This window comes from Mesocricetus auratus, unplaced genomic scaffold (genome assembly GCF_017639785.1).
Source record: "Mesocricetus auratus isolate SY011 unplaced genomic scaffold, BCM_Maur_2.0 Super-Scaffold_100004, whole genome shotgun sequence".
Taxonomy (NCBI): Eukaryota; Metazoa; Chordata; class Mammalia; order Rodentia; family Cricetidae; genus Mesocricetus; species Mesocricetus auratus.
Window position 1 is genome coordinate 394,888 of NW_024429189.1, and position 26,993 is coordinate 421,880.

Consider the following 26,993-nt stretch of genomic DNA (forward strand, 5'->3'; position numbering starts at 1 on the left):
GGTACTTGTCCCTGGGACCTGATGGGGACCTGTTAGCCCTGGGACCCAGCTCTGTTCCTAGTGACATGGTAACCACACTAAATCTCAGGCTCCAAGCCTCTTATGTGGCTTCAGCTCGACTTCCCCAGTTCTGAGGTGGCCATTTCAGGGGTTCTGCTTCTCTGTGAGGTTAGGCTAATCACAGGCTGCTGAGAGAAGGCTGGAGTTTTTTTTCCCAGTGTACCTGGGCCCGCAGGAGCTAGTCTGGAAGTACCTAGAAGCACTTGCTCAGTGGTTCAGTTCTGGGCCCCCCTTGGTGTGACTGACTGTCTAATAAGCAGTGGCTGGCCTGAGTGTCGTGGGGTCAGCAGAGCATGAACTGGAAAAACCCGTGGCCAGCAGGCAGCAGCCCCATGGGCCCATCAGTCCCCGGGGTGGGGCGGGGCGGGGGCACCAGCTTTCCCTAGTGACAAGTGTGGGCTGCCATGCCATTGCCTCTGCACTCACACCTAGCCCAGCCTGCTCTCACTGCTCGATGAGGGAAGCTCTGAGCAGACCTGGGACACTCAGTCTTAACTCTGGTCCGAAGAGAGGGCAAGACCCTCATGCCCCTGCCTCAGACCTTGTCCCATGCCATGCTAAGCACTTTCTATCTCTGCTTTGTGTAAGAGAGATTGGAGGCTCAGACAGGATGGGTGCCTGAGGGAAGGTGTGGGGAGAGAAAGGGGACTCAGGGCCCCCGTTCGGGTCTTGACCGAATGGGTCGCTGCTCTGGGCCTCGGTTTCCCCACCCATAAAACAAGACTGGGCACAGTCAGAATCCAAGGAAGTCAAAGCAGGAAAGTGCCAGAGCCAGGGCTGGGCTCATACATTTTAGGTTAGCCATCACAGCCTGGCGCTGCCAGGGTAGGGAACACAGGGACGGGGTCAGTGGAGCACAGACCTGGGCATGGGGGTACTCTAGGACATTTGGCAAGGGGTTCCTGACTCAAACTGCCGGCCAGTTCTCCTCCAGCCAGCCTTCAGATCCCCCAGGCCCAGCTGCCCAAATTCTCTAATGGCTTCCAAGCAGACTAACCCCACAAAGCAGCCACCCAGGGTGTGGGGCCGGGCCAGGAACTGGAGTCATTCCCTTGTGGACAAAGAGATTTTCTTCTTCTTCCCATGATAGGCTTCAACCTGCCACCTCCCTTCCCACACTGGGCATGGGGAAACAATAAGCTCCCCCCCCCCCCGGGGGACAGAAACCTTACATTTGAAATGGGTCTGCAGGTTCACCCTGGTCAACCCAGGAGGACAAGCCAGGATGGGTGTGAACACAGACCCAGACAAACAGCTCATTGGGCTGAAGCCCTCACACCCCAATCCAGGCAGCGGCCCGGCGCCTGCCCATAGCTGGTGGGCACAAGCGGCGCCCACAAGCGTCTCATCTGCTTAATCGCTTCTTTATTGTCTTCCAGTCACACTTTCCCTCTGCTCCCCTGAAAGGCTTCCTTCCACTATTCATCTCCGCAGCAGTTAAGAGAAGAATGCCGAGGGAGTGGGGTGTGTGGGGCCCCCGGGGGGGGGGACTCAGAGCAGAGCACACAGAGGACAGAGTGGCCCGTGGGGAGAGTTTGGGAGGTTGGCATGCATAGCTACGCTGGGCCCTCATGAAATTTCCAATTAGGTCTCACACGCATCAGATAGCAAGAGCACTGAGGACTACAACCACAGGCAGCCAGCTCCCAGGCAAAGGGGCTTACCTTGGGGTTTTCCAGGATTCCAGCCTCGTAGCTGTAGGGGAAAGGTGAGTTGAGTATACATAGTAATGCTGTGTACACAGCTACCATCCTGTGAATTACCCACAAGTCCAGTCTGCCTTTCCTCTCCACCAAAGCATATGTTGCCAACCCTACCCAGAACATTCTGAGCCACCCCAGGCTGCAAGGAAGGACTGGGGTTTTCCCCCACTCAGTCTTGTGGGTGCAGCCCTGGGATGTCACACATGAGAACCTCTGCCTTCAATACTCATTCCTTTTTCATCCTTGAGGTTTTGACCTTAGAGACCGTCTACTTCCCAATACCCCAGGAAGCCAGACCTGCCAGGTCAACACAGGGCTTACCTGCACAAGTGGAAGAGAACGTGGTGAAGTCAACCCCGGAACCAGAGGGGCTGTGCTTCCTCACTCTCTCCCATTTATTTGTATATTATGTGTAAGAGTGTTTGCCTGCATGTATGTATGTGCACCACATGTGTGCAGTGCCCATGGATGCCAGAGAGGGCGCTAGATTCCCCGGAGTTAAAGCTGGTTGTGAGCCATCATGTGGGTGCTGGGAGCCAAGCCCTGGTCCTCTCCAAGAGCAGCCAAAACTCTTAGCCCCTGGGCCATCTCCTCAGTACCAGGAGGGGCTGGACTTACCTGATGTGCATAAGGTTCTCATCCATGCTCCATGGGCTCTTGGGTGTAACAGGGATGGGGATTCCATGTTGCTACAGATGGAGACAAAATGGTCATGGTGAGCCTGGAAGGACACATGAAGGTCATGCTCTACTGCCTGGGGTCCCTCAAGGTGCCAGTTGGCCCCCAATTCATGTCCCTCTCCCCTCCCCAGGATACCTAGGGAGGTGGGGGAGGGTCTTAACCACTTGAGTGCCCCCATTAATCAGAAGACAGAAGCATGGGGGCCGACTGGGGAATTCTTTCCAGAAGAAATCATGAGCCCATACTCCCTAGAGGCACTTAGTGGCAGGTACTGGCTCAGCATTTCCTGGCACCTGCTACTGATACCCACCATATCCTAAGAGCTGGGGGCTATGAAAGCCTAAGTATCTACCATGCAGCCTCAAGTGGACCACAGAGGCATCTATCCTGAGCCTTCATGCGGACCTTATGAAAGGAGGAGCACCTAGTGGAGCCTCCATTGCAAGGCATCCCCGGGAACCATCCCTCCAAGCCATGCAATCACTCTGCATACCCTAAGAGTAGAGCCACCCAGCCCCCACCTCCATTAGGTGTGGCTTGATGCTATTTGGTTTCCAAATGGTCCTCACCATTGTTGAAGGAGATCTACCCAGACCCCAGGCTAGGCAGTGGCTGGCCACCCTTGAAAGTCTACCTTGCTTAGTTTCCAGGGGAAAGAGGACATCCGACTGTGCCCCCCCCAACCCCCGCATGCGCTCTGAACTTCAGCTCAGGAATCGCTACACCTTTCAGCTCGAGTGGCGGCGTGGAATTCAGGATAGATGGCCAAGTTAATGGCCCCTGAAGCTTATGAGGCCAGGCAGGCGCCCCAACCCCGTGGTCACAGTGGAAACTCAGCTTCCACTGGCACCACTTAGGACCGTCTCTCTGAGGAGAGGTTTGCCCATCCAGCTCACAGGCTGAGACCTAAGAGTCTAGAGCTGCTGCCAGTCCTTCATTACAGGCCTAAGCTTCAAGCATTGCTAAAAAGAAAAGAGAGAGCCCCTTGGGTTGCTCCTTTAGCTAAACTTAAGAAAGAAAAGCACGGCAAGGCTGCTCATGGCGGGATCCCAGTACTCGGGAGGCTGAAGCAGGAAGATGGCTTCGAATCTGATGGCAGCCCAGCCTGCGGTGAGTCCTAGGCCTGAGCTGCAGGGTAAGACCAACACAAACATACAGCAACCCCCAAATGCAAAGCCACAACTGCCCCTGGCATCTTCGTCCTTTGACTTCAACCGTACAGGAACTAGAATACTTCATGTGTCAGCTGCTCAATGCGGATCCAGTGCCCACACCTGCACTGTGCTCTCTCCATGTGGAGCTGTCAGGCCGGGGACCAGGACTTTGCAAGACAGTGCTAGTGACATCTGAGGGCATGTTGCTGGGTAGCCGAGCAAAGCAGCTGGCCAGGTTCCCTGGAGCCTCTGTTTCTAGGGGTGGTGTGGGACCCTCGCCTCCTTCTCAGTTGGACTCGGGCACAGAGCAAGGGGAGGCATGTGGGAAGGGCAGCAGGGAGAGGCAGGGCGGGTGACTGTGCTCAGCAGAGCCATAGACGCTGCCTAGCGCCGAGCCCAGGACCGACCTGCGGTTCCTTGACTTCTGTGCCTCACTCCAACCCTCCGGACCACAGATTAACCAAGGACAGAAAAGAGCCTCAGCGAGAGGCAGGTGGCGGTGGGACAGGGGGAAGGCGGGGTGCAGGCAGGGAGCAAGTGGCGGTGGTGCTGCTCCAGTGTCCACAGTCACCTTTAGTAGTAATTTTTTGAGGTGCTGGAGCTCGAACCCAGGGACTCTCCCATGTTGAATGAGCCTCTGCTCCAGCCCCCCTTCTTTCACTAATTCACCCAGGCTGACCCTGCACCCGAGATCCTCCTAGCTCCGTCTTCTCCGTCCCGGGAATGCACGTCTGCACCTTCAGGTTGTTATTATTTCTAATCAGTTGTGATAACGACGATGATGGGGTGGTTTTGAGCCTTGGGAAGTGGTCTGGGGAGGGGCAGAAGCCAAGCAGAGGCTTCCCGTGCCTCTCTCCGCAGCCCCCTTTGACCCTGGCTACTTAAGAGTTTTGAAAGCAGAGATTTTCAAAGCCCCATTGATTTTTTTTCCCTCCCTCATCTGTCTCAGATCCTGCCTGGCTGTGAATCTCACACAAAGTCACCGGCTGCTCGGCGCTCCTGCTCATTTCCTGGGTGCTGTCTCCTTTGCTGGCTCGATGTGCTAAAGTTTTTCCATAACCGAGTACCCAGGAAGGGGGGGCACACTCTTCCTAGACAAACTTTTCCTATTCTGAAGGTTAGTGGAGGTGGCAGCTTAGTGCCTTCCCCCCGGGGTCCAGAAGAAAGGGACCACAAACTCAGCTATGCTGGGGTATGGTTGCCGTCCAGCGGGGCCGGGAGGGAGGGTACGCGCAGCTGCAGGTCGGCCTGGCTCTGGCTTCCAATGGACTAGGGGAGGGAGGCCAAGCACAGGGCTTGTAATTCATTATCCCTAAAGACGGGGCCTGCTTCATATTCTTCTTCATCAAGGAGACAAGGGGGGGAGGAAAAAAGATGCCTCGCCAACCTCCACTCCCTTAATAGCACCACTATTTGACGATTTGTTTGGCAACATATGGGTTTGCTCTTGTAAACTCCACTCTTAATAATAAAACAACAGATGGTGGAGGACGCCTTTCCTCCCAGCGCTCAGGGGGCCTAATGGGATGCTGGCGGCTGGGGCAGGGCTGCGTTCCCTGCAGCCCTGTGTTCCCCGCAGCGTCCCCTACCACGCAGCACCTTGGCTGTGGCGAGCTCGCACAGCCAGCCCCGGCGACTGCTATTTAAAAACCTGAGCAATTTTCTGGTGTGTGCACCGACTTGCTTTTCCCCCTGTCTGACTGATTGAGGCTGTTTGTCAAGTGCTGCCATCGAGTCGCTAAAAAGAAAGGTGCCCTGGGGAGCAGCTAGGGATCGTGATGCAAAACTTCTAATATGTTTTATTGCAACTTGTATTTCAAAAAAAGGCTGGCGCCATGAAGGGCTTTGTCTGACACTGGCCTGGGAGTGTCTACGTGTGCCAGGGAAAGCACTGGGGACAATTAGTGGCCAGGTAATCGAGGTGCAGAGAACAGCTTCTCTGCCCCCCCCTTCCTGACCGTCCCCTGGGGACCCACACCTACACACTGTAGAAGGGGCGCAGGTCTCTCAGAGCAGACCCAACGCCTCCCGGCTCAGTGACCTGGGGTCACTGCAGAGACGCCCACCTGGGAAATGGGGGACGGTTGCTACAGGAGGGTGTTCTATCTTTTATCGTGTGGGGATCGGGTCATGACACTGGCTCCCCCATCCCCACAGCTCCGCCAAGGCACAGACCTACCTTTGCATACTCCATCAAATCATTTCGGCCCTTGAACCGGTTGTAAAACTCAGGCATCCTCCAGGGGGCGATGACCTAGGGGCAGGACAAAGGGGTCAGGACCTGGGTAAGGAGTCTCCTGCTGTGTCCCTCAGAAGACTTAGTCCCTGGGGAGTGGGCTGTGCGGGGAGACGGAGGAAGGAATACTGGGTGGTGAAGGCCTGTGTATCCCTCTGGGCCTCGGTTTCTCCAGCTGAGGCCTGAGTGTCTGAGGTGGGAGAGCTTCCCGGTTCAGCGGCCCTTGGTGAACCAGGGCAGGCAGGAGATAGCATACGTGTACTTTGCCACCCCCCCCAATAAAGCTTTGGTGGGTTGGAGAGGAAGGGGATCATGGAAGAGTCCCAGATACACTTCTTCCACTTGGGCCCTGCTGGACTTCAGGGTTAGCGACAGTTCCCCGAGAAGTAGAATTCTGTATATAACCCAAAGCCATGTCCCTGGTGTGGTGGACACACGGGGCTGTGGGGCACCAGGGTATGCCGCTCAACCTCCAGACAACCAGCTTGGGCCCCTGCCCCCAGCCCACCACAGTCCCTGGGCTTCACCTCTGTAAATAAAATTACTCCAGCGCCCCAGGGGTCGTGGGAACTAGAGGTAGAGGTTGAAGGATGGACTCTGGTCCAGAGACTGCAGCAGTGCAGCTACCTAACGTGCTGGGTGCTTTTGGAGGCCTGGCCTGCGGAGGTCAAATGTATCAGAGCTCGTTACTGCTCACTTCCAGGCCGGCCCCATCTCCAGGCTGGGGACAGCTGGCAGTCCATGCAAGGGACAGGGAAAGACATGCCACAGAGAGGAAGAAGCCCAAGGGGATGGAGAAGGATTGGGTCTCCTGGGGCTACCAAGGAGCTCAAATTGAGGTTGTGTAATGCAGAATGCAGTCATAGTCCACAAGGCTGGGCCTGGAGGAACAGCACCAGAAAGGGACAGAAAACCCTCTTGACAGCTTGGGAAATGCTGACTCCATAACTTTTGGATACATGGGGTTCAATAAAATATTAAATGGTTATGCCATCTGATTCTCTCTCTCTCCCTCCCTCCCTCCCTCCCTCCCTCCCTCTCTCTCTCTCTCTCTCAGGATCTTACTACATAGCCGTGGCTGGCCTGGAACTCACTATGTAGACCAGGCTAGCCTTTAATTCATAGTGATCTGCCTTCCTCTGCCTCCTGAGTGCTAGGATTAAAGGTCTTCATCTTTATGCCTGGATTTTATTTTATTTTTTAAGACTGAAGCAACTACATATGAGGCCTGCGTCGTATTACCACATACCGAAGGAGGGAGCGAGTGAAGAAATGAAGGGATGGAAGGATGAGGAGACAGAGTCCCAGGTCAGTCAGGCTGGAGGGGCACAGGTGACTGAAGGGAACAGTCAGGTCCATACTCATGTATACACTCCCAGGTGACAGGACAGGGGCAGGGGCAGGGGCAGTTAATCTCCGAGACCCTGGGGAAGGGTCTGACACATGGAGAGGTCAGTCACAAACATCCAGAAAGGAGTCAGAATGTAGCAACAAGAGACTGGCCTGTGACCAGAGATATCAATGCCACCCTCCATCAGGTACCTGGACTGCACCTCCAGGAAGAGGGAACGGCCAGGAATACCGCAGCCTTCCTAGAGACTGCCATCTCTCGTCTACAGGCGTACTTTACAGGAGCCAGGGGCACCATGGAGTGACACGGAGAAGATATCAACAGCACAAGGACTCTGCCCTTGTCACTTCCTGGATCTCCATGTCCTGCCCTCACTGTCCACTCCGTAGGGGAAGAAGCAACATCTTACCTTAATTTGGGGCGCCAGTGAGTAGCAGGTGAGCTCAAAGCGGACCTGGTCATTGCCCTGGAAGAGAGAGCAAGGGTTTACAAGTGCCACAGTATGGCCCCTGGGGACGGAGGACAAAATGACATGGGCTAGCCTGTGACATGTGCAGCCTGTTTCAAGGGCAGAGACCAAAGACACAGATTCTGCTCCATGAGAGGGGCCGGGACCAGACCCCGAGGCTTCCCCACGGGACTTGTAAGATGCAGTTCTTAGGTAAGGTGTGTGTGGTTGGAGGGGGCGTGCCTTCTGCGTTCAGCCTCTTTCTACACAAACAGGGAGACGAGGGCCAGAAGGGGTGTGGATAAGGTGGACAGATGAGTGTCTTCCTGGGGCAGACCCCCAACCACAGGGCCTCAGCGCCCTGGCACATGCCCCACAGCTTGTAGATGGTCATCCTGAGCATCCCCGCGAGACAAGAGAAACAGGGGTAGGGTGGGCACGGGCTGCCAGGGATGCTGTCTCTGTTTGCCTGCTCTGCCACGCACAGAGAGGGAGGCTCAGGCACTGTGAAATAATAGAGGCCCCTTCCGCCTACTGTGAAAACTGCACGGGCGCAGCCAGGCAGCAGCGGGAATAACATGTTATTTTCCAGAGTCTTGTCAGGTGGTGCGGGAAGCCTGGCCCCAGCCCCTCCCCACAGAGCCAGGAGCTGTAGGAAGCTGCTGCTGAGCCTCTTGGACACTGGGTCCCACTGGGGTCCCTCAGTCTCCACGCTGTACACCTACTACCGCTGTCACTGGGACAGCCACAGGGGGCAGTGGGCCTTTAACTGTGTTTGACAGATGAGCAAAATGAAGGACAGAGACGGGAAACCAGTGCCTAGGGTCACAAAGGCAACACATCCATCCTGAGAGCCACCGGCTGGGCAGGTGCCGTGAGCCTGTCGGCTCCATACCCCATGGGTGGGCTGCACTGTCCCCATCAGGGTGGGGACACTGAGACATGGTGAGGAGAGCAGCATTTCCCCAGGGACCCACATGAGGCACCCTTAGGAAGTCAGAACATTCTAGCACAAAGCAGACGCAGCTTAGATTTGCACTGTGCATGGCCAAGTGCTACCTAGCCTGGTCACACTTTCCCTGTGGCTTCATGTTTCACAGACACAAAAGGCAGCCTGTGCTTCCGGAGCCAGGCCCGGCTGGGCTGGTGTCTGCTGACCCAGACATGGCAGGGGACAGAAACCCATCTGTTCAGAAGCCGAGAGCCTTGGAAAAGCTGGACAAACAGGCTTTCCTCATTCAGTCTGTCCTGGGCAAGAGTCTAGGGCCCTGCATTCCCTTTACTGACCTGGGACTCCCCATACTGGGCACCGCTAGCGGCATCCCTAAGGGGTGGGGGAAGCAGACAGTGTCACATCACACACACGTCCACACACTGGTGTGTGTGCACATGCGTGTACCGTGCTGAGTGCTCTTGGGAATGGGAGGGCAGGGAGGGGAACACCTCCCATCTGTCCTGGGATAGCCCTGCAGATGGTGCCATTACAAACTACCCCCCTGCACCCCTAGAGCCTTAGGCTCATGTTTCCTGGCTTTTCTTTTGAATTCAGGGGCTTGAGCTCTGTGCATGTCTCCGTATGGACGGGATCCCACTCAGTGCAGCAACCAAGGATAAGAAACGACGCCTTTCTACCTGATGCTCTTCTGTCCATGGGCCTTTGCACAGGCCGTGCCTGCAGCCTGGGCTGCGCTTCTTTCCATGTCCCTGGCTACCTCCTGCTCTTCCGGGCTATTTGAACACATGCTGCCAGTGTTCCCGCTGGCTTAGTGTCCCTCAGCCCCACAGCGCCTCCTCCTGGCTGTGCAGTTACTATCTACAGAGGAAATCTCAGTGCTGGGGCGGGAGGGAGCTCAGCAGTTAGGATCACTTGCTGCTCTTGCAGAAGACATGGGTCAGGTTCCCAGCACCTACACGGTGGCTCAAAACCTCCCATAACCCCAGTTCCGGGGGATCCAGTGCCTTCTGAGCTCTGCAGGTTAATTCACACGTGTGCTGCATATATATGCACCCACGGACACACACGACCTCATAAATAAAAAAATAAAAATATTGTAGAACTCTCAGTGGCGGGGGCTAAGGCAGAAGGATGGCAAGTTCAAGACCAGCCTGGATCTATAGTGAGTCTACTAAAACAACAAGGAGCTTGGCACGCCTTTAAACCCCAGCACTCGGGAGACAGGGGCATGGGAATCTGAACTCAAGGCCGGGCTAGTCTACATAGCAAGTGCCAGGCTAGAACAATGACCTCAGGCCATGGCTCCCAGGACCACCCAGATCAAGAGGAGACAGCAGTAGGCTTGAAACACTGCAGTCAAGTGCTAAGCCCTAGCCTGGTCCCAGGCCTCCCCTCATTCTCTAGTTCTTAGAAATTGTCTCCGAAGGCCATGGGCTGGGGGAGGAGGTGCGGTGCGTGTTCCTAGGTATACGAGTGGAGGCAGGTATAGGAGTAAACCCGTGAACACTCAGACCAGGGACAGCAGAACCAAAGCGGCACTGGCTTCCCAGCAGTCTCTCTGGCCTTCTGGCCGCTGGCCTCAGGGGGCTCTGATATGTTTCAAATCGGGCCATCTCCCCCGTGCACAGTAGAGACAACCCCAAGTTCAATCAAAGCAGCTGTATAACACACGTGGAAAGATCTAGAACCCTGCTGGTGAAGCCCTGAAAAAAGCACAGCCGTGAACTCAAGCCCCGGGTCACAGTCCCCACTATCTCGGCACCCTGTGTCCGTAGCATCCTCAAACCTAAGCGTCTGGTGCCCTCTGGTGGTCATATGCATGTAGCACAGCATGTGGCCACTCTGCAGCAGCCAGCCATTCTACCTCACTCAAGACAGGACCAAAAGGAGATGCAGCCCTTGTTCTATCAGTCTGAAGGCGGCCTGTCTGACTCCGCACGGGGTGGACCTTCAGAATCCTGAGCCCAGCTTCAGCCTGCAAGCCTCCAAGCAGCTCCGTACCTGCTCACTACATATGGAGCTCCGGGCTTTTATCCGGCACTGATACCTGCCCTTTGCCTTACAGACAGATGGGGATGCAGAGACCCACAGGGGAAACGCACAAAGTGGAAACTATGGTGCTCGCTCTGAGCCTAGTGTGCAGCTCTGAGCCCCGGGTCTGACCTCCACCCTTGCCACCGTGGCTCTAAGGGAAGACGGCGTGCACGGGCTGCCCGGATAGCCTGCATCACCTACCACTCCTCATGTGGTCCCCTAACACCCAGCTAAACAGACTGGGCGCCGGTGAAAACCAGGACCCTCCTGGGGTGCTCCCCGCTTCACGGCTACTACCCAGGAGGATTGTTCTCCATGTCCTTTGTGGAGAATTGCCAGAGCTGGGCTCTGACCCTACAGCCTCTCCCGTAGCTTCTCTGCGTCCCCAGACAGGACATTTGTTGTCACAGCCTCTCATCTCAGGGACACACTGTTCCCTGGTTCTGCAATGTGTCTACCTGTGTGCGTAGCCAGAGTACAGATGCCATGAAGACAGGAAGTGGTCTTCCTCCTGACCCTGGACCCAAGGCTCCTGACTTCTGACCATCAGCAGCTGTATCAGCCAACATTCTCCTCTCTCTAGGGTCTCCCAAGGGTAGGAACAGACTCGAAGGAATCAGTATGCCTGTACCCACCAGGTATCCTACCCTTGACATGCTAGACGCAAGCCAGCTCAACTGGTGTCCAAGGCGATGGAGGAGTGTCCAAGCTTTCCCAAACGCCCAGCGCCACCCTGGTGGTCAGCTGCTTCCAGGGCCACTGACGGGAGCCTTAGCTGCACGGCTCCAGTTGCCCTACCATCGCCAGCCCCGCGTCAGCAGGGTGGCAAGCCTCATGCGGTATGGACAGTGGAGTGCTTTGGCAGCTGTGCCCTATCCTACACTGTTTGAGAGCCTGTGTCTTTTTTTTTCCAAGACAGGGTTTCTCTGTGTAGCCCTGGCTATCCTAGAACTTGCCCTACAGACCAGGCTGGCCTCGAACTCAGAGATCCACCTGCTCAGGAGCTCTGGTCTTAGGAGTCATCAATGCTGTTAGGAGCCCTGACTCTCCAGGGCTATCATCTGGGGACAGAACTGGGAACTGGAACTGTCCTGCCTGTCCCCAAGGGTTCTCTTTAATCTGTGCTGCACCTGCAGGCAAACGGTGCCATGTGCCAGGTGCCATGGCCAGGCATGGTGGCACATCCCTTTAGCTCCAGCACTGGGAGGAGGCAGAGGCAAGTGTGCCTCTGTGATTTTCAGGCCATCCTGGTCTACAGGATGTTCCAGGACAGCCAAGAGAAACCCTGTCTCAAAAAAAAAAAAAAAAAAAAAAAAGGCAGCCAGGGCCCCGGTCTAAATCACCAGATCTCTGATGTGACCTTGTTTGGTCTTCACGGAGGAGCTGGGTTTTGATGAGGTCATTAGGGTGTCTCCCCAGAGAAAGGACATAGAAACAGACACCTCACAGACACAGGAATACCACTCTATGAGGCAAAGAATGAAGCCTGGGGAGCTGGGCAGGGGCAGTCTCGAACACAGCCCTTCTCCGGGCCTTAGGAAGGAGCAGGTCTTTATATCCTTGAAGTTCTGGCCGTCAGAACCCACCCTGCTCTTCAATTCTTTCTGGCCTTTTTATTACATCAATGGCAACATATGCTGTGACTTTATCTGATGCGTGAAACCACCTGTCAGGTCTACCAAGCAGGTGACAATGCTCCCATTGCAAAGCTGAGCACTCATGGCAGACTGAAGGGATGAGCACTGCTGCTCAGGTAGCTCCGCCCCACAGCCCCGCCCCGCCCAGCTCCGCCCCCCCAACTCGGTAATCCTCAGCAGCTGCCTTCCCTTCCTCCTCCCAGTCACCAGATCCATCCAGCCATCCCTAGCCTTACCTTTCCCGTGGCGCCATGAGACACATACTTGGCCCCCTCGCGCTGGGCAATTTCCACCTGCTTGCGAGCTATGCAAGGCCTGGCCAGAGAGGTACCCAGGAGATAGCGGTCTTCATAGAGCGCACTGGACTGGACAGCTGGCCAGATGAATTCCTCCACAAACTCCCTGCTCACATCTTCAATGAACACCTAAAGGGAGAGGGAGCAGCTGTGAGAGGGAGCCTAGCAATGATTGGCGTCCAACATGAACACAGACAGAGCCGTGGGAGCCCATGGCTATACCAGTGGCCACGCGAGATCAGAGCAAGCCACATCCTGCCTTTCCTTCTGCTCTGTAGTGCATATAACTAATCGATTCCAGCCAAGCACACCACCAGTCTCCTTCTACACTCATGGCACTGGCTGAAGTTCACACTCGTCCTGAGAGCTCTTCCTTCTGCCTAGGTAAGGAGGAAGCAGCCCCACCCTCCCGGCTCCTCCTTTCCCTCCTCTGGGTAGCCCTGAACGGAGGAAACTTCTCATGGCAGACTTTGCTCGGACGGTGACTTGGGCCTGTGACTCTCCATCCCTGAGTGATCTTTCTGACTGGCTTGTGGAGCCCTGCGTTGCCAAGCAACTGAAAAAGTAACCGACAGCGTGGTCAGTTCTGACCAGGCAGCAGGCTGGAATGTCTGTCTCCTATTCAGTCTCCAAGCAAAAGGCTTCAAGCGGGACGGCACCAGAAGAAACCATCCTGAGTGAGGTAACCCAGTCACAAAAAGAGAAATATGGCGTGTACTCTCTCATATATGGATTTTAGACATAGATCTGGGGAGTGCCAGCCTACAATCCCATGGCCAGAGAATCTGGGAAACAGAACCTTCATTCAGTGGCTGATGGAAGCAGAGGCAGACTCTCACGGCTAAGCACTGAGCTGAACTCAAAGCCAGTAACAGAGAGGGAGGACTGATGACCAAAGGGATTAAGACTGGGCTGGTTTAACCCCAGAAACAGCTGACCTGACAAAGGTTAACTCTTGAATCCCAGGCATCAGCCTGGGAATCCAGCATGGGACCGATCAAGACCCCCTGAATGTGGGTGTCAGTGAGGAGGCCTAGGTAATCTATTGAGCCTTGGGCAGCAGATCAGTACCCGTCCCGAGTATACACACGGACTTTGGACTCCCATCCAACAATGTGAGGTGCACTCTCACCCTGAACTCTTGGGGGAGGGTCAAGGCCCTGCCCTGGATGAAATGACAGACTATGGACACCCCCATGGAGGGCCTCAACCCTCCCTAGGAAATGAGGGGATATTGGGAGGGTTGGGGGGAGGCCACGGGAGGAGGGGAGGGAATGGGAGAGGGACCTGGAACTGACTTGTGAAGCAACCTCGTTTCTAATTTAAATTTAAATTTAAAAATAAATAATTAAAAAAAGGGTTCAAGCGGCAAGGCCACCCCACCGGGAGCAGTTCATAGATGGCGCCGAGTGGGCCATCCACACTGCCTACACCCAGCACAGATGTGTCTATCCAAGGTCAGAGACAGCCAGCGCTGAGCCCAGATGTTGTTTCCTGTGGAAAGGATGGAAGGATAGGCAGATGGACAGGCAGTTGAAAGAGGGATGGACAGATGGATGATGGGGGAGTAGATGGGAAAGAAGATAACGTGAGAAAAGAGGAGTGGTCAAACTAACTAAAGGGTAAGCGGGGAGTTGGGTGGATGGCGGTAGGGTGGATGGTGACAGGGTGGGTGGTGACAGGGTGGATGGTGACAGGGTGACAGGGTGGATGGTGACAGGGTGACAGGGTGGATGGTGACAGGGTGACAGGGTGGATGGTGACAGGGTGGATGGTGACAGGGTGACAGGGTGGATGGTGACAGGGTGGGTGGTGACAGGGTGGGTGGCCGCTGGGTGGGCCGGTCAGCAGGTAAGTAGGTGGATGGGTGGATAAGAAGATGGTCAGATGGCGGGTGGTGTTCATAGAGCGAAAGTGGCACATTTGCCCCCACCCTCCTGGAAGCAAGGGGTCAGATCGGAAGGGATGGATGTAGGGGACAAGAGCCCTGCTGCCCCGCCCGCCCGTCACAAACCCACTCAGCCCTGAGCCCTGCCTCTCACACGCACCTTCTTGGCTCCAAGTTTCAGTGCCTTCTTCCTGGCTTCCTCGAAGTCTTCCTTCTGGCCGATGTTGGCCTGTGGAGCAGAGACGGGGCGGGGGGGGCAGTAAGCCAAGGGGCAGAGCGGTTCAAGAGCATTGTGAGGCTCCCGGGTGAGCCGGGCCAGCCACCGCCCACATGCAGCTGTCCTCAGCCGTCACAGAAGTGGTGTCCCATGATTGTGAGTTGGCAGAAGAATGGAAAGGGCCTGCAGGGGGACCTGAGCGGCCACCCCCTGCCCCCCTCCCCGCTTCCTCTGAGGCCAGGCAAGGCCTCCCTGGCCATAGGCAGGGACCAACTTATCCAAGTGCCCTAGTGGGAGCAGGCCTGAGTTCAGAGGCAGTCAGTTTGCATATGTAACGCTCTACCTGTGCACTGGGACCCACTGCCTGTTCCCACCAGAACCCACAGGCTCTGCTCTCTCTCAAGCCCAGCTCTAAGTCCCTGTCTGGGATGACTCAGCTTTCATTCTGCCAGGTCTGGGGTCCTGCCCTGCCTGACAGGCACACACCTGCCAGTCACTGGGGGGCTTTGCACAAAGGGCTTTCCCACACCCTTACTCTCCCCATCCCGTGTAGCCAGTCAGCTGACCATACACGGAGACCCCTCCTGGCTGAGGCCAACTCCACTGTTCAAAGTAGTGGACTCACTTCCTCAGAGGACTTCTCATATGCTCTTCTCACTGGGAGGATCCTTCCCCAAGGATGGTGGGAACTGTTTTCTCCCCCACGCCCCACAGACCTATGCTCTCAAGGTGCAGCCGTAGAGCAGAATTCCTGGAAGGCCTGACTCCAGCCATTGGGAGGAGCCTTGAGCTCTACCACCGGTGTGTGAGCCTGACACAGCTGGGTTATGATTGTTTTGCTTGTTGCAGAGAGGCCAAATGAAGTAAGGACAGCTCGGGACAGTGCCCGGATCTGGCCCTGCTAGAAGCCTTCCTACCCTGTGAGAGGCCAAAACTGCTTTTCGATTTTTGCTCTGTTCTTTTGCTTTCAGCTGCTCTAGGCTGGAGTCCAGGGCTTCTGACCCAGAGTCTTGACTGGCAGGGCTGTGGGGTGTGTTCCAAGACTTGCTGAGGATCCTGAGTGCAGCTGACTCAACTAGTGATGTCTGTGCTAGGCCCTGGGCGCAGAAGTAGCGTCAGGCACCAAACTCTCTGACGCTCCCCTTGCCATCTTAGAACTCAAGGCCACTTGGAGGGAGGCTGCGTGGAGAGGCCAGGACTGTGTGCCACGTCGAAGCACAAGGACCCTCTCTAGTCAGCAGAGGCACAGCTGAGGGCGTGATCCTGCCCATCCTGTCACCTTCCTGAGGGCCAGCCTTCTCTGTTTCCCTCTGGCTCAGCGGGGCTTGGTGGAGGGACGGTGGCATGCGGGCAGCAGGGAAAGAGAGTGACAAAGAGCGGGCTGGGGACCCACGGGCATTGCCAGGCCCCTCCTCACCAGGTAAGCGATGACATCGTAGCCTTGTTCCTTCAGCCACACAAGGATGCAGGAGGTGTCCAGGCCACCGCTGTAGGCCAGAACCACGGAGCCCTTGCTGGACATCTTGTCTGGAGAAGCACGAAGGAATGTTGAGTGTCAGCCCTGCAAAGTCCCTCCTGGCTCCGGTCCCACCCAGGGAGGCCTTGGGCAGCTTGTCCCTTGGACAAACCACTGGGAACAGAATGTCCACCTTCCTGCATGCATCCTGGGAGACCCTGACCTGACTGTTCTACACACGTCCCACATCGGATCCAAGAATGCTGATGGCAGGGGTGGGGGCCGGTGATAAGGAGGCAGATCTGGGAGCCAGTCCCCACCAGTTAGAGAGAGGCCAGCGTCTGAGGGATGCGTGTGACTGGAGGCAGGGAGGGAGCCTGAGTTGGATCCATGGCAGATGACACGCCCCCTTTAGAACTGTTTCTTGCCAAGCCAGATGTGTTAGACAGGGCCCTGGGGTCCTTGTGTGTATCACCCTGAGCCTTCACAAGGACCCCAGAAGTAGGTGGACAGTGGAATTTCAGGGAGGTCGGCGGCCAAGGCCATAGAACAAACAGCTCGAGGTCAAAGAGAGCCCGGCTTTGGAACTTGACTTTTTGCCTAGTAAATGATGCTGCCTCCCGCATCTGGGTAGAAAAGAAGCCACAGGACAGGTCATCTGGTCCCAGGCCACTCTCCCTTCAGCACACATTGGAATTCGAGGTGTCCCGTCACCTTGTCTGTTTTCAGGGGGCGATAACTCTGAGGGACCTGTGAGACCCCAGTATCTGTCAAAGTCTCTTGTGTGCAGACAGAGAAACAGGCCTGGAGAGTGGACAGACAGAGTACTCCCCATAGCCCGGAGAGTGGACAGACAGAATAATCCTCATAGCCCAGAGAGTGGACAGACAGAGTACTCCCCATAGCCCAGAGAGTGGACAGACAGAGTACTCTTCATAGTTCAGAGAGAGGACAGACAGAGTACTCCCCATAGCCCGGAGAGTGGACAGACAGCGTACTCCCCATAGCCCGGAGAGTGGACAGACAGAGTACTCTTCATAGTTCAGAGAGAGGACAGACAGAGTACCTCCCCATAGCCCAGAGAGAGGACAGACAGAGTACTCCCTATAACCCGGAGAGTGGACAGACAGCGTACTCCCCATAGCCTGGAGAGTGGACAGACAGCGTACTCCCCATAGCCTGGAGAGAGGACAGACAGCGTACTCCCCATAGCCTGGAGAGTGGACAGACAGCGTACTCCCCATAGCCTGGAGAGTGGACAGACAGCGTACTCCCCATAGACCAGAGAGAGGACAGACAGAGTACTCCCCTTAGCCGGGGTCTTTCTCAGCAGCCTACCACAATACAACCCATTCTTCAACTAACAGAACCTTCCAGAAGGTACTATGATTGTCTTGTCTGCTGGCCTTCGCAGTTGTTTCCTGTCTAGAAGGCTCCTCGAGAGCCCTCAGGCTGCATTCCAGTATGACACCCATGTGCCCCAACATGCTGAAGAGGAAACTCAGCCACCACCCAGGTGATTATAACAGTCCAGTAGGCAGCAGGACCAGATTTGGACGCAGGCCTCAGAGTCTCACATTTCCAAAAGGGCAGTAGTTCCCAACCAGGGGTCACATCTCAGATATCCTGCATACCAGATATTTATATTATGACTCATAACAGTAGCAAAGTTACAGTTATGGTTGGGGTCACCACACCATGAGGAACTGTATTGAAGGGCCACAGCACTAGGAAGGTTGGGAACCTTTGCTCTAGAGCAACGTCTGCTAGGGTCCTTATTAGATGTCAGCTGGGAAGGGAGATGGACAGCCCTGCACAAACCTGGGAGTTCAGCAGGCTCACCTGGTTGCCACCACTACCATGAAGAAAGACTGTTGAGTGCGGCCCCTTGGGCTCCAGTGGCTTTCCCAGACTGCATGAGGACATTGGATCTCCAGCCAAGGCTATACGGTTCCCCATACATCCCCCAGGCCCACTCTCTGGTCAGCCCCAGGAGGTCTCTCGAAGGCCCTAATGCCCTTTGGACTTAAGGATGCAAACACCTCAGGAACAAAATGGTTGGTCCGGGGGGGCCAATTCTCTTTGCTGCCTACAGTCTCTGCCTGCTCCTGCCCAGCCAGCTGCCCTGGACCTGGGCTGCCGGTGACTCAGCAGGCCCTGACCCTGGGGCGAGAAGATGGTACCCATGGCAACTGCAGCTAGGCAACTGGCCATAGAGGATGGAAGGAAGGAAGGATAAGGGAGGCAGGAAGGGCCAAGTTGGGAAATACCTGGGGTTTCAGGTACAGGTTCCTGGAGTCCGTAGTCTGTCTTTCTGGTCTGGTGAACAACTCTGTAAAAGCAAATGTGATGCTGAGACCACAAATCTGGCCCCTGTAGCCACTCGGTGCTGTGAGTGGCCTGCCTGAGGCAAGAGACATGGTGCCAAGGATGGCATCTACAGTCTTGTGTCTACCAAGCATGCACTCTGCCACTGAGCTGTACTCCAGCTCCTAGCTGCATGCATTTCAGTCATCCAGTTCGTCAAGTTTTATATGCATCCCCCGGGAAGCCATCCTCACAATCCAGACAATAAATACACGAAAAGAAGAGGTAATTTAGCTGGCAAAGTACCTGCTGCACGAGTTCAGATCCCTAGCAACCCCAGAGGTAGAGACAAGCAGATCCCTGGTCTAGCCAAATCTGTTAGCTCTGGGTTCAGTGGGAGACCATGTCTCAAAAAACAAGGTGAAGGAGGCTGGAGAGATGGCTCTGCAGTTAAAAGCACTGGCTGCAGCCTGGCGGTGGTGGCGCACGCCTTTAATCCCAGCACTCGGGAGGCAGAGGCAGGGGATCTCTGTGAGTTCAAGGCCGGGCTGGGCCAACAGCCTCCAAAACAATACAGAGAAACCCTGTCTCGTAAAAACCAAAGGAAAAAAAAAAAAAAGAGCACTGGCTGCTCCTGCAGAGGACCTAGGTTCTATGCCCAGCATACACACACACACACACACACACACACACACACACACACACACACACACACACACACACGCCTCCCCGTAACTCCAGTTCCAGGGGATTTGGCGCCCTCTTCTGGCCTCTGTGAGCACTGCACACACTGGATACTCTGGCTTATGGGCAGTCAAAACACCACATCCATAACACAAGGACATCGCTCTGAGGGTACCAGAGGGAAGAGCAAAGGGCAAGGGAGTACTCAGACATCTCAGGGTATCTCAGGGTATCACAGGGAATAGATACTGCCCAAGATCTTTAATGGTGATTTCTTCCTTCCCTTCCAAGGACACCTGGAAGGGTGAAAGGGGGTAGGGGCTCCACAGAGACAGATCAAACATCTGCATTGGCCTGCCCTGCCTCAGTGGTCCCATGGAGGTTTCCTCCCATCAGGGTACACACCCACGGAATTCTAATCTGCTTCTGCCATGAGCTGCATGGAGCAGGCAGGCACTGAGCACTTCGATGCAGATATACTTACTCTTTGGAGTCAGCTCCTTGCTGTGGGGGAGGAGACTAGGATGCCCTGAAATGTGGCTTCTACGTCCACCTCCACCTGCCAGGCTGTGTGGGTATGGACTCGGGCTGTACAGTGTGAAGGGCCGTGCCCAGCAAGGACTGTGTGCCTCGAAGCAAGCACACAGGCTTGCCGTGTGTGTCCGCACTTGTGTGTGTATCTTTGGCTACCCGAGTCTCTATGTACTTGAGGGGTGTACACCCGTGTGTGTGTGTGTGTGTGTGTGTGTGCATGCCTGCCTAGAAATCAGTCAGCACCTCTGTTAAGGAGGCTGTAGCTTCAAAAGCTAATGAAGCTATGGCCTTGACTTGGGGAGGAGACAGGAAGAGGCACAGGGGCAGCCATGGAGTACTCTGGACATGGGTTTAAGTTGCTTTAGTAACCCAACCATGGCCACTCATCTGCAGGGGTGAGAATATCTTACCTCTCACACTTGTGCTGGAGATGGAATTCAAGTGTGGGGCCTCCCAAATACTCCACACCGCTTCTGAAGAAAACCTCAGCTTACCCTGACTCTCTGAGACTCAGTTTCCCCATCTGCACAACCTAAAAAGCCCTTTGCTCAGGACTCCGAGCTTCCTTCCCAGGGAAGGCACGCGGTAAGGCTGCTGGACTAAGGACGGAACCCGCATTCCCAACTCCCAGGCTCCCAAAGCCAGGATAGGCAGCCCTCGCATGACAGACCCAGGCAAGAGGACAAATGACCACACGTCAAAGTTGGCTGCCAGCTTGTGTAAGTTGGCAAGGTAGGTGACGTTTTCTGTGGCTTCAGCCAGAGCCGAGTGGCCAGTGCCCAGGAAACACATATCAGGCTAGCCAGGGTGCTCCTCAGCACCCAGGAAGCTTGAGTGGCTTTAAATCGCCAGAGCTAGAGTGACAAGAGCGAATGCATAATTCACATGTATGTGTGTTGTCTTCAGGTACAGGCTGCCACTGCCACCTACCCAAGACGGAATGCGCCCAGTCCACAGGCTTGTGGCTTCAAGCCCAGGCTAACTGCAGACTGCCCTCCACGCGCTGGCTCCTAGGGTGCTTTGCCCTTAACTTCCTGTCCTGACAGCTTGTCACCAGACTACAGCTACCTGGGCTGTCCCTCCACCCCCTGTCCAGCTGATGACGCCCTTATTCGTCTCATATTGGTTTGCCATTCCTTTCCTTTTAAAAGTCTAACTGTATGTGGCCCAGCTTCCCTGAGATGAGTCTAAGTTCACCTCTCCCTCTTTGTGTTTGAGAAAGCTAGTCTGCAATTCCAATACTGATCAGCAGGGGGCACACTGTCCTCCTATAGCAGTGGTTCTCACTCAACCTGGGGATCACGACCAATTTTGGGGGGTGTCCAGTAACCCTTTCACAGAAGTCAAACATCAGACATCCTGCATATCAGACACTTACATTACAATCCATAACTAGGAAGATTACAGTTATGAAGTAGCAATGAAATAGTTTTATGGTGGGGGGTCACCACAACATGAGGAACTGTATGAAGGGTCTCAGCATTAGGAAGGTTGAGAACCACTGTCTTACGGGATCCAGCCTAAGTTTTCATTTGATAGACTTTGGTTTCTGACCTTCATACTCCAAGCAGACCAGTAGGGAGACTAAGGTTTTTACTAATCTCTGGTGAGAGGCAGTCAAACCCTTATCTAGTCTAACTGTCTTGGCAAGCATGAAGACACTAGGATCCATTCCTTTGACTCTCAGACTACTGAATCAGAGCTTCCCAGGGACCTCAAGCTTCGGGAATGGAAAAGCTGAAGCACTGTTGGGAGCCAGAGGAGAAACCTTTCTCCCAAGAGGCCAGGCATGGTGGTGCGCACCTCTAATCTCAGTTCTTGGAAGGCAGAGGCAGGGGGATCTCTGTGGGCCTGAGGCCAGCCTGGTTCCAGAAAAGTTAGGACCACATAGTGAGACTGTCTCAAAAATAAGTAAACAAACTGAGAGAAGATATCACACAGTTCCAACCACTTATCTAGAGCTCAGGCCACACCTTGAACGGGATTGCTCAGTATGCAATTCATCGTGCCTGCAATGCCTCTTGCCCTGTTTTCTGTAGACCAGGCTGGCCTTGACCTCAGAGATCCGCCTGCCTCTGCCTCTTGAGTGCAGGGACTACAGGCGTGCTCCGCCACTGCCCAGCCTGCCTTTCACTGTTAACTGTCTCTTTAATTGGCTTATGGGGGAAAGCTGGCAGGGCTTAGCTTTTCAGGGGCAGCCAGGACCCATGTTCTGCCGCTAACAGCTCCAGTTACACTAGAAGAGCACACTGATCCAAGAAGAGCACACTGATCCACTCATTAACGCTACCAACAGTGTCTCTGGGTGCCCCGGGTCCAGGCAGGAACCAGCCTCGAAGGGGGCAAGGAACCTGGACCTGGGAAATCCACTCTGCCCAAAGCAAAAATCGGTGCTTCAGAGTTCAGCAAGGCATCTCTTTCTACGTGGGTGTCCACAAGCAAGCCACTCACTCCAGGAGTTGTGTGTTCACAGCTGGACAAAGGCTGGCTGAGGGGCATCCAAGGTAAAGATGAGATGGACCAGGAGAAAATGCTGACGCAGCAGGTGGCGGGATTGGCTCCATGAGTCCTTGGCCTTGGTGGCCCAGAGCAGGCAGGCAGGCAAGTGGGGTGGGGGTGGGGCATGTATGACCAAGGGCGCTAGGACTGTGGGCTTCCTGTCCTCGTCTACCTGGGCTTGGCCCCTGTATCTCGAGGCTGGAGGAGGCGGGTGGTGAACAGAAGTCCCCCTCCATTCTGATGATTCCCAGCCTTGGCTGGAGTGTGACGGAAGACCCTGGGGGAGAGCATGGGGGGGTTGAAAAGCAGACTATTCTGGTCTCTACCTGGCCCAACTCTTGGTGCCCTCCGCTGTCTCCCTCCTTCTGAAGGCCTTGCTCCAGAGGACAGGGAACCTGTCTTTTCAAGTCTATGTCCCAGACCCAGCGAGCGAGTGAGCAGACCCAGGCCACAGCTTACTGAGCTCTTGGACAGCACGAGGCTGGGCTGGCAGCTCCTGGCGGGGAGGATGACGTCAGGCATCACCTGCCAGGTCACTGGCCAAGTGGAGGAGATGCAAGGGGAGGGATCAAAGGAAGGGTTTTCTGGTCTACCCCTGGGGAAAAGGCAAGTCTGCTCCTGCCGCCGCACCTGCAGTCAGCTTGAAAGCCCCATTTCACAGAGGGGAAAACTGAGAGCTCTCCTGGAGATTTCCCTCCATATGAGAGTGACCCTGCCTCCCTGGAGAGGGCCCAAGGCAGTAACAACCCAGAAGCAAACGTTTCCTGCAGAGGGGCTCCTCCCAAAGAGCCAGCCAGCCAGCCAGCCAGCCAGCCCGCCAGTCAGCCAGCCTTCAGGAAATCTGGCTAGAAGCCCCACCCAGACTGAGTCTTGCACTGCAACCCACCAGGAAGGGACGCCAGTCACAGCCTAGGATGGGGGCCAGGTAGGCAGGGTCCGCGTGTCCACCTGAGCAGGACACCCTCAGACTCCGGGGTGGGGGGGGGGCGGCGGGCGGGGAAGCAACACACCCAGGCCCCTAAGGGAAAGGAGGGACTGGCCCTCCTGCGTCACTTTGAGAAACAGGCCAGGGGACAGACGGCGAGTCCGAGGCAGGGAGAGGGACTCGGAAGCCCCCAACCCTCTGGACTCTACAGGTCTCTACTTGGAGCCTTCCAAGAAGAAAGATCCAGAAGGGACCTCCATACTCCACCTGCTCCTCGGACCCTGTGACTTGTGCCCTTCCCCTAGGCAGGAGGAACGTGTGCGTCATAGGAATCCGGGCATCAGCCTCCTTTCCACCGACTGCGCGGTCACTCCGGGGCCGCCCTGTGCCCACCCCCCCCTGCAGCTGCTCGCTCCCTTTAGGATTCCTCGGACGTGATCCATGACAGCGAGAGGGGCCCGGAACTTCTTACCAGTGAGCGAGCCCAGGAAGCAGTGGCAGGCAGACTGCGGAGCAGGGCCGGGGCAGGCGCGCATCCCGGGTTATAAGCACAGGGCCGGGGAGGGGGCGGGGGTGCAGGAACCTGGGACACGTGGGAACGGGCGCGCGGCAGGCCCCGCCCTCGGGCCCGGCCCCCGCCGGGAGCCTCTCAGCGCTCGTGGCCACCTGTGGGTGGGCGTGGCCCGCCGTTCTCGCCCTTCGGGCCCCTCCCTCTTCCCCGCGGCGCCAGCACAGCCTGCCGAGGGCGCACGGGCGTGGGCGTTTGCAGCCTGGGTCCCCAGATCCTGACCGGCGAGTGGCGCCTCGGAGGGCGGCAGAGTCTGGAGCCCGCGTAACTAGCGGGCTGATAGCAGCCGTCTTGCAAGAACCCTTGAAAGCGCTTCAAGTGAAGCTGCCTAGGCTCAGAGGCTGTGTGTACCCACTTGGTTTAGCGACTGAAGCATCTGCCCCCCAGAGTCCCTCGCTTCCCCTAACGGTAGCCCTCCCCCTAAGCCAGAGCCAAGGGTCTGTAGGAGAAAACCCAAAGGAGTTGGCGGAGGAAGGCGGGGAAGCCAGCTTAAGGTCCTGGCTGTCTCCCCTCAGCCTGGCGCCTGACCAGGTTGCCCTGAGCTCGCAGTAAATGGTGAATCAAAGCCTGGCTGCCTGCTGACCCATCAGAAGATGGGGAGGGCTCACAGGGGTGAAGCCGCTGGCTTGTAAAATGAAACTGGGGGTTGCAGACAGTTGACCCGGGGGCGCTCACTGGACCAGCAGCCTTCCGCACTGGCAGGAGACGGCAAAGAGAACACACCCACACCGGCAGCTTTTGAGCTACTTTGAGGCCGTCTTCCCCACGTGCAGACTCAGTTTCTGCTCTCCGTACAGGCGGCCCAGGGCAGGACAAATGTCTGTTAATCTCCTGTTTCCATCTTCCATGGTCACCTCTACCTTTATTAAGTATATAATTTGTATCCGCATTCCAGTCAGGAACTGCAGCACCGAGAGGGGGTGTGTCTCTCCCAAGGCCACACAGCATGTGCAACATAATTAGAATCCAGTGTCACGGAAGCTCTGGCCCAAACCCTTTGCTCTAACTAAGGTTTGAGCAGAGCCGGTAGAGGTAGGACCTGTGATTCCCCTGGCCACAGGCAACAGGGACCTTTAACTGTTTGTTACTGAAACGACTGCAGCCCAGGAGACCAACACATAGGCCCTGGAGCAGCAAGAAGAAAACAGGAGGCCAGAGGGCCAGCAGTTTGGCGTATGAGCACCAAGAGGCAGAGGTCAAGTGCAGGGGCCTAGCTGGCTTCTGGACGAGCCGTGGTTCTCTTCACCCCTCCATTTTTGAGGTGGACACTCAGTACAGCCCATCTTCGCTCTGCAAAACCAGCTCTGGAATTTGGGTGTGGAAATGAGTCGCCGTGACCTTTCACCTTTACCTTTTACCCTTCCCACACCAAGGTCAGGGCTCCTCAAGGATCTACATAAGTAATAAAGAAAGAAAGGAAGGAAGGAAGGAAGGAAGGAAGGAAGGAAGGAAGGAAGGAAAGAGACAAAGACAGGACCTCACTGTGTATCCCTGGCTGGCCTTGAACTCGTGGAGACTAACCAGTTTCTGCCTCCTGTGTACCTCCACACTCTACCTCCTTGTTACACTCAGACCACCGGACTTTTCTTGCTCCGATCCCCATGCTCATCCCCCTGCTTGACTAGATGGACCCCCAGCCCTTCCTCTCCATCCAGCAGCCAGAGACTTCCTGAAAACGCTTCTTAGAGCTCTTTGATGGGCCAGCCAAGATGATTCAACGGGGAAAGGCACTTGTTACCAAGCCCAATGACCTGAATTTGACCCAAGGGATCCACATAGAGGAAGGACAGATCCAACTGACTCCTTTAACACCCACTCGTGCGGAGCCCCCGAAGACAAACGAACTAAAAAGAAAAGAGCAAATTCTTTGGTGTTTCATCACTCCCTCCTCCATGTTGCTTTAGACTGTTTCTAGGCGACTGTGTACGTGTGGGTCTGTTTCTTGCACCCTTGCTCTGTTGCATGGGTTTATTTGTCTGTTGTCATGCTGAGTCTACACTGCCTTGATTGTAGCTTTACAGTGAGTCTTGGAGTATAGGAAATATTTCATGTTCTTGACATTTCCATAAAATAGCTGAAACAACCTGCCAGTGTCTGCTAAAAAAGCCTCTTGGGGCTGGGGCTGGGGCTGGGGGGGCTGGGGCTGGGCCTGGGGCTGCGGGGGGGGCTGGGGCTGGGGCTGGGGCTGGGGCTGGGGCTGGGGCTGGGGCTGGGGCTGGGGCTGGGGCTGGGGGGGGCTGGGCCTGGGGCTGGGCCTGGGGCTGGGCCTGGGCCTGGGGCTGGGACTGGGGCTGGGGCTGGGCCTGGGGCTGGGCCTGGGGCTGGGCCTGGGGCTGGGGCTGGGGCTGGGGCTGGGCCTGGGGCTGGGACTGGGGCTGGGCCTGGGGCTGAGGGGGTCTGGGGCTGGGCCTGGGGCTGGGCCTGGGCCTGGGCCTGGGACTGGGGCTGGGCCTGGGGCTGAGGGGGTCTGGGGCTGGGACTGGGGCTGGGCCTGGGCCTGGGCCTGGGACTGGGGCTGGGCCTGGGGCTGAGGGGATCTGGGGCTGGGACTGGGTCTGTGTCTTGGTTGGTAGAGCCCTCACCTAGCGTGTACAAAGCCCTGGGTGCCAGCCCCCGCCCCACACCTGCCATCCAGCACTTGGGAGGTAGAGGCAGGCAGATCAGAAGTTCAAGGTCATCCTTGGTTACATAGTGAGTTTGAGGCCAGCCTGGGCTACGTGAGAACCTGCTCCCTACCTGTTGGGTTTTGTGTGTGGTGCTGGCAATCAAACCCAGGGCTGCCCCCACAAATCTGTACACATACATCTATGTATCAGCCTAGGAAGGCAGACAATACTGCATTTTCCAGGACATGAACATGGCACATCTTTATATCTCTTTCTAATTTCTTAATTTTTCTTAGCATAAAGAAACCCTAAAAATATTAACAAAATGTTAATTGCTGTAATATGAGCAACAAGAAAGGTATGAAAAGAGTTAGGTCAATCTGTGGGAGGTGACATCCCAATGTGACCTTCACACTGGGGAATTAAGGTTCCTAGTTTAAACTAGAGATGTGTCCAAGAAACAATGGGTGTATATACTCTTTTGGGAGATGGGATTGAGACACAGCCTATTATACAGCTCTGGGCTAGCCTGGTACTCTCCCTGGATCCCGGGCTGGTCTCAAATTTGCACTTATCCTCTTCCCTTTGTTCTGAGTGTTGGGGTACAGCCTGAGTCCATGCATCCAGCTATACTTCTTTTGTTTATTATTTATTTGCTAGTGGCAGGGATTAAACTCAAGGCTTTGGACACGCTGGGCAAGCACATGATAGCTTAGGCCTTGAAGTATTCACTCATGAGAGTCAGGGCACTGTC

General features: G+C 55.7%; 1 protein-coding gene across 1 annotated transcript in view; it reads right to left on the bottom strand.

Annotated features, from left to right (window-relative positions):
* The window catches only part of Ass1 (argininosuccinate synthase 1), a 47,682-nt gene extending 24,039 nt beyond the window's left edge, over positions 1-23,643 (bottom strand). The window contains exons 1-9 of the mRNA XM_005085514.3: positions 23,538-23,643; positions 18,387-18,448; positions 16,078-16,187; positions 14,604-14,672; positions 12,496-12,684; positions 7,595-7,651; positions 5,778-5,852; positions 2,382-2,452; positions 1,725-1,755 (exon numbers count right to left, since the gene is read on the bottom strand). Coding sequence (XP_005085571.1) covers positions 1,725-1,755; positions 2,382-2,452; positions 5,778-5,852; positions 7,595-7,651; positions 12,496-12,684; positions 14,604-14,672; positions 16,078-16,182 — 597 coding nt within the window. The 5' untranslated portion in view covers positions 16,183-16,187; positions 18,387-18,448; positions 23,538-23,643. The remainder of the gene's footprint in view (positions 1-1,724; positions 1,756-2,381; positions 2,453-5,777; positions 5,853-7,594; positions 7,652-12,495; positions 12,685-14,603; positions 14,673-16,077; positions 16,188-18,386; positions 18,449-23,537) is intronic.
* Between the last annotated feature and the right edge of the window lie 3,350 nt (positions 23,644-26,993).